General features: G+C 43.2%; 1 protein-coding gene across 5 annotated transcripts in view; it reads left to right on the forward strand.

The window, feature by feature from the left end:
* The window catches only part of VPS13A (vacuolar protein sorting 13 homolog A), a 163169-nt gene that overhangs the window by 13137 nt on the left and 137820 nt on the right, over nt 1-12212 (forward strand). For all 5 annotated transcript variants that reach the window (XR_003756046.2, XR_003756044.2, XM_029056119.2 and 2 more), the window contains exons 2-4: nt 5647-5690; nt 7120-7162; nt 11622-11717. Coding sequence is in view for 3 of the 5 variants with exons in the window: in XM_029056119.2 (XP_028911952.1) it covers nt 5647-5690; nt 7120-7162; nt 11622-11717 (183 nt within the window). In the remaining 2 variants the exon portion in view is untranslated. The remainder of the gene's footprint in view (nt 1-5646; nt 5691-7119; nt 7163-11621; nt 11718-12212) is intronic.

A 12212-nucleotide genomic window follows, 5' to 3' on the forward strand; every position in this document is an offset into this window, starting at 1 on the left:
TTCATCCCAAGCGCTTAGTACAGTGCTCTGCACATAGTAAGCGCTCAATAAATACTATTGAATGAGTCAGGGGATGGGGGTTCTAATCCTGTCTTTGCCACATGTCTGCTGTGTGACCTTGGGTAAATCATTTCACTTGTCTGGGCCTCAGTTACCTCATCTATAATGTGGAGATTAAGACTGTGAGCCCCATGTGGGATAGGGACTGTGTCCAACCCATTTACCTTGTATCTACCCCAACGCTTAGAACAGTGTTTGGCACATAGTAAGTGCTTAACAAATACCACAATTATTATTATTATTATCACTAAGCCCTTGGGAGAGTACAATACAGTCGGTAGACATGATCTCTGCCCTACTGAAGCTTACAATGTATTAGGGGAGTCAGACCTTAAAGTAGATTACACATAGGGGGAACAGTAGAGTATGAGGATAGGTACAGAAGTGTTGTGGGACTGGGAATGCGGGGGAGCATCAGCTTACTAAAGAGGTACAAATCCAAGTGATGGGTTGATGGGCAGGATGGGTTTCAGACAGCCATTCTGAGGCAGAAGGCCTTAGAGAGGCCAAAGAGGCAGAAAGGATAGATGGCGAGTAAGGAAAATGAAGGTGTAGACTGTGAGCCCGTTGTTGGGCAGGGATTGTCTCTACTGTTGCTGAATTGTACATTCCAAGCGCTTAGTACAGTGCTGTGCACACAGTAAGTGCTCAATAAATAAGATTGAATGAGTGAATGGAAGACCTCTTGGAGATGTGATTCTAGTAGGGTTTTGAAGACGAATCTGTCTGGGCATCTGTCAGCTCTGTGAATCCTTCGGCGGGGTTGGCTTACGACTCCATAAGGAGGTGCGGCCCCTGTGATTGACATATACCATGGGATGAATATGGAACATAGTCATATTTTCGAGTGTTTCCGTATTTTTATTTGCCCATCTGATGCTAAAGATTTCTATAACGTTAAACAAAAATCATGAACAGTATATGTGTTTTTGTATATTTTTTTATATGTGGACTCTAGGGAACATTAAAAGTTTGTACAATATTTGTAGTTTTGAAAAGCATCTCTTTTGAAGGCACTCCTTCCCTCCTAGAGGAGTGCAGTACCCCTATGAATGGGGGTAGGGAGCACAGTTAGCACTCCCCTTCTTTGATTTTTAGCATTGACTTTACTGTGAGGAAGAAGGCAGTGATAAACCATTTCCATAGCTTTACCAAAAAAACCTCTCTGGATTCACTACCAGAACGATTGCAGATAGAGGTGGGGCTTTGTGGGAGAGATGCGTCCATGGAGTCGCTGTGGGTCGGAGGCGACTCGACAGCATAAGACAAGAATATGATGAAATAGAGGTGGAAGTCCCTTGAGCTGGAAAGCTTGCCGCCTCCTAGGTTGAATGATTTGTGAGTGCACCTACTCTCAAAGGCTTCTGGAATGGGGCGTGTTTGAGTAAATGACTGATTACATATGTTACTGGGGTTCCCATACACTCAGCAGCATCTAAAACACACCTAATATCCTAATCCTTGATCGGCAACAAAGGTAATTACAAGTTACATAAGCACACTTTCCATATGATCTTCCTGAACTTTAGCTCCGTTTGCTTCAAGCTTCCCATTGTTTTTAATTCTGCTTGCCCCAGTCTGCTGGCAACAAGCAATTACTCTCATTGAAGAATATGATACTAGCCGTCTCCTCCTTGGGGTGAGGGATGTGTGGTCCCCAAACCTGGACTTTGTTTTCCAAAGACAAAAATCCATACCCTTGGAAAGGATAGCAAAAAGAAACAAGCTTTACCACCTCCTTGTGGTTGTCTCCTACAGACTAGTAATTAGTCTGATTACCTAAGGATCTCAGTCACAGGCACTGAATGTCTGCCTCACCATTTCCACAGACGCTTCTGATTCTGAGGGTACAGGGTGTTGGACTACCAAGAAATCAGAGATGACCATGAATTCCTTATCTAGGCCCTGTTGAATTTACCTTAGGAGTCTCCTAGTCCCCTAGCTTATGTGTATTTTGGAAAAGGTAAATCCACCACTCCCTGCCTGCCTGGCTGAAATAAGAACTTTTTTTAGTTCTAAACCAGAAACTTCATTGCACTGGTTTTAAGTTTCCAGAAGAAGGGGGAACTTGGCTGTTTGAAACCCATTCTCAGGAATCTCCCTGTCTTTAAAGGACAGTCATTTTAGGAAATGAAAAATTCCAGGAGAAGTCTCTATAACCTGACTCTTCCCAGATGACACTGTCTCCCCCGCCACTTTCTCCTGAGGGGGCTTCATCTTCTCCTAGTCTCCAAGACATACTGGGTAAAGGGGAGGAGTTGAGCTCTTGTTTCCTAATGCCTCTTTCACAGCACCTTCCCTCCCCACCTCCCCCTTCCCCATTCCTCTCCTTCCCTTCGTTTGAAACCCACATCATCCACCTTGACCATCCACTCCAATTGCTGGTTGCCATCATTTACTTCACCTCCAACTTTCTGAACCATTTTGCTCCCTTTTTAACCTTCTCTTTTTCTCCATCTCTACACTGGTCTTTGGGGACTTCAGTATCCACATCATAATAATGGCATTTGTTAAGCGCTTACTATGTGCCAAGCACTGTTCTAAGCATTGGAAGGGATACAAGGTAATCAGGTTGTCCCGCTGGGGCTCACAGCTTAATCCCCATTTTACAGATGAGGTAACTGAGGCACAGAGAAATGAAGTGACTTGCCCAAAGTCACACAGCTGACAGGTGGTGGAGCCGGGATTAGAACCCATGACCTCTGACTCCCAAGCCCGTGCTCTTTCCACTGAGCCATGTTGCTTCTCCAATTAATGGAGAATTCCAACATGAATGATCGCGATGACCTTCCCGCTTCCTGTTTCCTTTCATTCCTCAACTCTGCCAACCTCCTGCTCTACTCTACCTTACCGATTCACCAACTTGATTTTATCAACTCTAACCCTGCCAACTCTTGTTTTATTATATTCTCCCAAGTGCTTAGTTCAGTGTTTTCCACACAGTAAGCGCTCTATAAATACGATTGAATGAATGAACTCTGAAATTCTTCTGTCTGAGCACAACTTCCTCACCTGTCTTCACTCCCTTTACCCTTTCCTCTTAAAAACCATTTTTCATCCTTTTAACCCTTTTTATTGCTCTTGCAGAGTGAAAGTGAAGGAAAGTGTAGGAGACAGAATCTCAGCTCACAGGGAGCTTACAGTTTAATGGAAGAGACTGACACATAATTTTCTGAGAGGAAAAGTAGATTATGTAAATACACATGTACAAAAGTGAAATAGGAGTCCTTGAGTACAAAATTGCCGAGGTGATTTTTGGGAGGCTCTAACTTGAGAAGAAAAATGTAATTGGGAAAATTTCCTGGAGGAGATGAGATTTTAGAAGCCTTTTGAATATGGGGAGAGCTGAGTTCTGGTGGATTTGGTGGGGAGGGAGTTCCAGGTATGCTCCAGAGGTCGGAGAGGGAAACAAGATACATTAAGGAGAGCTTGTGAGGAATGAAGACTGTGAGCTGGGGTGCAGTAGGACCAAAGAGTGGCTTGGTAAAAGTGGCGGCTGGAGGGGAAGTTAGCTGATGGAGTGCCTTCAAACCCACCGTCAGGAATTTCTCTTTGCAGAGGAATGGGTAAGCAATGAACGTTTTTGGAGAATGGAAAGATGTTTGTGGAATGACATTTTAAAAAGATTATTTGGGCAACAGAGTGAAATATGGACTAGGAAGGGATGAGGCTGGAAGCAGGGAGACCAGTGAGAAAACTGAGAGAGTAGTCAATTCAGGATATTACTAGTACCTGGACCCAGGGAGGTGCCCATTTGGGTAGAGAGGAAGGGACAGATGTGGGAAATGAATACTTGGGCGGTGCTGTGGGATCCAGGTAAGTCATTTTGCAGTATAGGGGAGAGGAGAGCATTTTTGAAAGCCAGAGTGGAAGGAGCCATCAGAGAGCGAGCCATCATGACAGGCAGGGAGGAAGAAGAGTGGACACAAGTACTTTTAGAAGGTGAGGGGTGGAGTTAGGGTTACAGATGGGGGTAGAGTTTGATCTCAAGCCAGTGATCGCTACTTGAGAGATGGCTGAGAAGGATTTCATTCATTCATTCATTCAATCATATTTATTGAGTGCTTACTGTTTGCAGAGGAATGTACAATTTGGCAACAGGTAGAGGCAATCCTTGCCCAACAATGGGCTCACAGTCTAAAAGGGGGAGATAGACAGCAAAACAAAACTGAGAGAGTTTATATTGGGGTGGAAGCAGGCTGGGGGAGCTGAGGGGAGAACTTTGGGGAACTGGTTTCAATTTTGCTAAAATAAGTCGGTCTTCAGGGGCCGGAGTTGGAGTGGAGGGAGTCCAAAGGACTTCAGAAGGAAATTTAAAGGTTTGAACTAATTGGTGGTGGTGATGGAAGTTGGTGAGATAGAAGTGTTGGGGTTTTTTTTAAATGGTATTTAAGTGCTTACTCATCTAGTGTACCAGGTATTGTACTAAACTCTGGGGTAGGTACAAGCTAATCAGGTTGGACACAGTCCTTGTCCCACACAGGGCTCAGTCTCAATCCCCATTTTACTGCTGCGGTAACTGAGTCACAGAGAAGGCCAAGGTCACACAGCAGGTAAAGTGGCAGAGCTGGGGTTAGAGCCCAGAGCTCTCTGATTTTCAGGCCTGTGTTCCATCTGCTAGACAGCATTGCTTCTCTAAGTTATGTTGGTGTGAAGAAGAAAGGGCTTGAAGAAGCAGAAATTGGCCTAATGCCTGGATTTCTGGCAACAGTGTTTTGAAGCACTAGTGCAGGAGTGGAGGAAATGTTCTGTAGGGGTGATCCAGGGCTGGGGAGTTGTGGGGGTTGTAGAGGGTAAAGTTGAGACTGGAATTTTGCATCATAGAAGGCGAGGGAAGTTAGAAGTCCAGTTGGTACATGATAGTTTGGGATAACACAGTAAGTGCTCAATAAATATAATTGAATGAATGAATGAATAACTGGGTTGTGGGATGGGAGAGGCTGGAAATTGGAAGTCTCTACAGAACAGTTTTATCAGGAGCAGGGATATGAGAGAAGTTTTAGATTAGGAGGTTGTCTGAATGTAATATTTTGCAGTTGGTGAGGTTTGAAATGGTGCAGACATGTGATGATGAGATCAAAGTGTGTATGCAGCGTGCCTGATGGAAAGAGCATGAGCCTGAGAGTCAGGAGACCTGTGCCACTGACCTGCTGCTTGACCTTGGGCAACTCATGTAACCTCTCTGTGCCTCACTTTCCTCATCAGTAAAATGGGGGTATGATACCTACTCTCCCTACCTCTTAGATTGTGAGCCCTGTGGAAACAGGGCCTGGTTCTTATCTGATTATCTTGCATATATCCCAGCTCTTAGAGTGTTTGGCCCATTGCAAATGTATAATTATTATTATTATTATTGTTGTTGTTATTAGGCTCCTTTCCACTTTCTCAGCAAATTTTATTTTAAATGTGATGATGAGAATCGGACATACTGCAGTAAAGGTCTAACCAGTCTATAGTATAATGAAAGGATTACTACACTCTTGTTGCTGTTAATGCATTCTAGAACTAGTCTCAACTGGTTTTTTTTTAACAATAGAGAATTTATATTTACTTACATGTTTTTGTTTTTTTTAAATTCACTTTTAGGCGCTGTATCACTTAAGAACCTTGAAATTAAAGAAAATGCTTTGGTAAGCTTTGAAAATGCAAAATTGGGACGAGGTTAATGGATGTAGTGATATTTAGTCAGTTTTGGAAATGTAATGATTTCTGATTTATCGCTCAAGTAAATTGTGGTTTACTGAACAATGAAGTTGATCTTGCTTTTAAAATGTGTTTTATCCAGTCATGCTGTAGGGCCAGAGTTTCTCCTCATGATATTTCAGTGATTTCACCTTTTGACTTTTACAGCATTAGCACATTTAGTTTACATTGAAAACCTAAGCTTGAGAAACAGCAAGGCCTAGTTGATAGAGTATCAGCCTGAGAGTCAGAAGGACCTGGGTTCTAATCCCAACTCTGCCACTTGTCTGCTGTGTGACCTTGGGCAAGTCACTTCACTTCTGTCTGCCCCAGTTACTTCATCTCTAAAATGGGAATTAAGACTGTGAGCCCCATGTGGGACATGGACTGTGTCCAACATGTTTAGCTTATGTCTACCCCAGGGCTTAGTGCAGTGCCTAGCACGTAACAAATACCATTTAAAAAAACAAACAAACCTGAACTGATGTCTTCATTCTTGAAGCAGCGTGGCTCAGTGGAAAGACCATGGGCTTTGGAGTCAGGGCTCATGAGTTCGAATCCCAGCTCTGCCACTTATCGGCTGTGTGACTGTGGGCAAGTCACTTAACTTCTCTGTGCCTCAGTTCCCTCATCTGTAAAATGGGGATTAAGACTGTGAGCCCCACGTGGGACAACCTGATTCCCCTGTGTCTACCCCAGCACTTAGAACAGTGCTCGGCACATAGTAAGCGCTTAACAAATACCAACATTATTATTATTATTATTAATAATAATAATTGTGGTATTAAAGGCCTACTATGTGCCAAACACTGTATTAATTGCTAGGTTGGATACAAGCAAATAGGTCTACCTGTAGAAGTTAGGAAAACATTTTTTAGTCTTCAGCTTCATATTGCTAGACTAAAGTGAAGAGAGACTATATGAATGTGGTTTCTGCCTATGGGAATCTCCAAATTATAGATATTTCTTCTTGTAAGTAACCGTAAATTCTCATTGGTCATGTTGTAAAAGATAGATCTAACAGCTGACTAATTTTTCATGTCACCAGTAGGCAGTTGATAATCGAGCTCAGACATTGTTCACTTTTTAAAAAGATAATTTTTTTATTCATCCTTAAAAAATGAGTTTTGAAAAGTAACTTTGGCTTAAATAATTCAATATTATTCAATTTTGAAGGAAAATCATAGTTTCAGGGTTAGCTGTCTCCCACTCATTGTGTTTTCCGTTAGTACTCATGGTAAATGAAAACGGGCCTTTAGTAAAAAAAAACAAAAAAAACAAAAAAAAAAAAACCCCAAAAAACAGGGCTTTAGGATTGGGAAGGAACAAATAATGTAACTTTCATTCAATGCTGAAATATGTTTTTGTTCTCTGCAGAGTCAGTTGGATGTGCCTTTTAAAGTTAAAGCTGGACATATACGTAAGTTGAATCTGGCAGTGAAACACATTTGAATACCAAAAGCATGAACACTTTTATGTATGGGGCCTACACATGTTCTTATAGAGGATTTTAATCATCAGTTAAAATTGCTATAGGTAGTGCCCAGTCGTAATCCAATTTTAAGATGTACTAGGGACAGTCACATTTATTCAGTCATTCAATAGTATTTATTGAGTGCTTACTATGTGCAGAGCACTGTACTAAGTGCTTGGAATGTACAAATCAATAACAGATAGAGACAGTCCCTGCCCTTTGACGGGCTTACAGTCTAATTGGGGGAGACAGACAAAAACAATAGCAATAAATGGCAGATGGCACCAGATGGCTCGAGGGTAACACTAATCCCGGGCGAGGTGGCCACCGGCCAGCTCCCCACTCACTTGACGGCCCCCACGTCCTCGGCGTAGCGTTGCATTTCCTCCCGGGCCCACTCTTCTCGCAGCTCCCGCTGCAACTCCTCGATCTTCTTGCTCTCCGCCTCATGCTTCTGCTCTGCCTTCCACACCTTTTCCACATTGCAGAGCCTCTGGGGGTGCCAGCTCTTCTTCAGATTCAGGTCTCCCCCACCCATGATGGCGACGGCCCCTCAGGCCCCCCAGGCCCCGGGGGCAGGGGGCAGGAGCAGGACCGGCCATTGCCTGATATATTGGAATAAAGAAAATGAAAGTCCAATTGAATATTAAAGTTTAGTTTCCAAAATGTACTAGAGAGCTAAGAATTTACAAAAGTGGGCTAACTGTGTATGTGTGTGGTATTGATATCCCATGTCAATACTGGGTGAGACTGTCCGGCTAGATGAAGAACGGCTCAGGAGTGGGTGATGGATGTACCTTGTTTTGGAGAGCCCTTCCCTCATTGGCATGGGAAGTGGTTTTGCAATCTGACAGTGGCTGGGCTCAGGCCCTCCAAATATGCCCAGACTGAGAAGTGACCATCTGGTGAAAAAGCATTACCTCCCTGAAACAGCCCTTATCCAACATATTCCCCGCTCTGATGCTCCCGTTGTGTACCCACCAACCCCGTACTAAATCACTCCGTGTCATATTCCACAACGGCTTAATAATAATAATAATAATGTTGGTATTTGTTAAGCGCTTACTATGTGCCGACCACTGTTCTAAGCGCTGGGGTAGACATAGGGGAACCAGGTTGTCCCACGTGGGGCTCACAGTCTTAATCCCCATTTTACAGATGAGGGAACTGAGGCACAGAGCAGTTAAGTGACTTGCCCACAGTCACACAGCCGACAAGTGGCAGAGCTGGGATTCGAACTCATGAGCCCTGACTCCAAAGCCCATGCTCTTTCCACTGAGCCACGCTGCTTCTCCAACTTGGGCGAGAGCATAACGGCGTTTGCCTCGCTGAGCGTCAGCGATATTCTTTTCCGTAACAGAACGCATTTGCTATCGCTGCCAGCTGTCTCACAGTGTGAGCTACTGGGCATTGGGGCATTGGGTGAGAGTGTGTGATTGAGCTGAAGGCAAACCATCACTACCGCATAAAGAACTCAATCTCTTTTTCCCTTTTCTCTCAGCCTGAAAGTCCTGTGAAACGTAAATAGCCCTAATCTGATCTCTTGCTGAAACTACATCCTCCCTCTGGCTTAGAATGCCCTCCCACTTCATAGCCTACAGATCACCACTCTCTCCACTGTCAAAAGCCCTACAGAATCTTATCTCCTCCAAGAGGCCTTCTCTGACTAAGCCCTCACTTCTCTGTCTAAGCCCTCCCTTCTGCATCATCTGTGCATTTGGATCTGTACCGTTTAAGCTCATTGATATTCATTCATTCATTCATTCAATAGTATTTATTGAGCGCTTACTATGTGCAGAGCACTGTACTAAGCGCTTGGGATGAACAAGTCGGCAACAGATAGAGACAGTCCCTGCCGTTTGACGGGCTTCCCCCCAACCCCCCAGCACTTATGTAAATACTCATCTGTAATTTATTTAAATGTTTGTCTCTCCTTCTGGTCTTGTAACAATAATAATATTAGTATTTGTTAAGGGCTTACTATGTGCAGAGCACTGTTCTAAGCACTGGGGGAGATACAGGGTAATTAGATTGTCCCACGTGAGGCTCACAGTCTTCATCCCCGTTTTACAGATGAGGTCACTGAGGCCCAGAGAAGTGAAGTGACTTGTCCACAGTCACACAGCTGACTAGTGGCAGAGCCGGGATTCGAACACATGACCTCTGACTCCCAAGCCCGGGATCTTTCCACTGAGCCACGCTGCTTCCCGTAAGCTCCTTGTGGGCAGGGATTGTCTCTATTCTTTTGTAGTGCACTCTCCCAAGCACTTAATACAGTGCCATGCTTATCGTGGATTGATTGACTGATTGGTTGCATAACTCTTGTAATTCCAAAATAGAGGAGGGCCTATTACATGGGCAATCATATAAAAATTCAGTCCAGCAATAAGGGGAGCAGGAGAAGAAAGAGAAAGGAAGAGAAAAAGTGGGGGAGAAGACGAGAAAGCTAAAAGGGCCCTTGGGCCTGCATCTGTTTTGTAGCTCTTGTCCAAGTTTTGCACATACTAGGCACTCAATAAATTAACCTCTTCTTCTTCTCCTACCTGGAGATAAGTGGACTCCCTCTATAGGCATAGGCCTGTGTCGATGGAGTTAACACATTCTGACCCTTCTTTTCTTCCTACTCCAGCCACTGCTTACAAAGATGATCTTTTATTTTGGAGGAGTTAAGGGGGAGAATTTACGTGGTGGAGGTAACCATGTAAAATGTACTTGGTCCCATCGTGCAAGGGCTTCTCCTTTTGACACTCACATTCATGGATGCAGTCTCACCATTAGCAGTGTTGTTTTTAAATTGAGGGACAACTCTATAAGGTTAGAGAAGAAAGTGTGTCCAGATCCTTAGAACAAAGACAGACAACTTCCAGCCCTTGTCCTGGCTTCCTTTTCATTTCAAGAGTAGGGCTCAACATTTAGAAATCCCCTGTGGCCTGGGCTTAACCCTAGAACATAGTTGTGACAGTTCTAATCTAATTCTGGCCTTGGAGTGAGGCTCATTCTTGTTCTAATCAACAGTGCTTTTGACTGCTTGGAACAGAACAAGACACTATGTGTTTGGGGACGTTCAGTGGAACTATAAGTGCCAGTTCCTTCTTGGGGAACTTTTGTTTATCTAAATGGAGTTACAACCTAATCTTGTAGTTGTACCAGAACATCAGGGATACGGCTGAGCCCTGTGCTGGAGGTGAGCTTGTTCTGACTCTGGTGTCCCAGCGACTCCTGTCCTTCAGCTTCTACCTTTTAAACTAGAAGTTGAGGGCATGGGAACATATGAGCTAGAAGAGGTTTCTGTTTGGGCTGGAGAATTCTCCATCCTAGTTGCTCAATCTGCCCTGGAAAGATGGGAAGATTACCCACCATCTCTATTTAACGAAAACCAGTTACAAAGGGTTTTAATAATTAAAATGATGATGTTTGATATGTGTCAAGCACTGTTTTAAGTGCTGGGGTAGTTACAAGTTAATCAGGTGGACAAAGTCCATGGCCCACATGGGGACCACAGTCTTAACCCCAGTTTTACAGATAAAGTAACTGAGGCACAGAGAAGTGAAGTGACTGGCCCAAGGTCAAACAGCAGGCATGTGGCAGAGCCGGGATTAGAACACAGGTCCTCTGACTCCCAGGGCCGTGCTCTTTCCACTAGGCCACGCTGTTTCTCTGTCACTTTTTTTTCCTCTTTTTGGTTATTTTTAGTATTTCGTTACTAAAAGACTCTTCTACTGTACAGTGGAATAATTTGTTGAATCCTATGACAATTGGGGAATAGATGATGGAGCCCAAAGAGTTTGACAAAACATGCTGGTATATTTGATTTAGTTCTTGTTGCCAGGTTTATGCGGTTGGGAAACAGGTGTACCAGGTTCTCTAATGTTTGCAAGTTATTGTACAAGTATTGAGTAGGATTTGATAGTTGGGTATTCATGGTAAATTTTTTGCAGTTATATGAGATTATTAAGGAGTTGGGAAAATTTATTGACGTAATCTAAAAGTAGTGATGGTCTGTGCACTTGAGTCCTCATCCCCTAAGCACTTAAGTACTCACCCTCAACCCTCACAGTGCATCTGTTCATCTCTTTAAGCTCTGAAATTTCCCCCTGCCTATAATGTATTTCAGTGTCTGTCTCTCCCACTAGATTGTAAATTCTAGAGGGAAGAGATCATATCTACCTACTAGATTGCATTCTCCCAAATGCATAGTGCATTGGTTTGCTTACAGTAAGCGTCTGATAACTGCAATTTATTAATTGAAGCCAGGAAGTGCCTTAAATAGTCAATGTAAAATCTTGAAAAAAAAAGTTTGCCAAGTTTTCATCGGTGCCGATTACAATATTATGTCTTTTGTTGTATTCTCTGCTCCTTGACAGCAATAGGATCGTTTTAATGTTTTGTGTTCTTTTTCATACAGACAAACTTAACCTGGCAATTCCATGGACAAACCTTTATACTCAACCAGTTGAGGCAGTTTTGGAAGGAATTTATTTGCTCATTGTGCCTACAGCCAGTAAGTTGAATTTTGATAAAAAAATAATTTTAATTCATTGTCACCTTTTTAACTGTAAAATTAGTCATCTTTGCCTGTGGAGGGGGGTGGCGTGATCTAGTGGACAGAGCATAGGCCTGGGAGTCAGAAGGACCTGGCTTCTCATCTTAGGCAAGTCACTTCACTTTTCTGGGCCTCAGTTACCTTATCTGTAAAATGGGGAATAAGTGTGTGAGCCCCATGTGGGACATGGACTGGGTCCAACCTGATTACCTTGTGTCTACCTCAGCGCTTAGAACAGTGCCTGGCACATAATAAGCGCTTAACAAATACCATACAAAAGTTATAGTTAATAATGATTATTCCTAGAATGTTGTGCCTGAGTATTTGAGATTTGGAAGCATGCAAAATGTATTTGTTGTGTTTTTCAATGAATAAAGCAAATACTTTTACCTTTCTCATAGGGGTATTTTTTTTAAAAAAACACCCATTTTAAGGATTAAACACCTGAAATTA

This window comes from Ornithorhynchus anatinus, chromosome X5 (assembly GCF_004115215.2).
Source record: "Ornithorhynchus anatinus isolate Pmale09 chromosome X5, mOrnAna1.pri.v4, whole genome shotgun sequence".
NCBI classification, from domain to species: Eukaryota; Metazoa; Chordata; class Mammalia; order Monotremata; family Ornithorhynchidae; genus Ornithorhynchus; species Ornithorhynchus anatinus.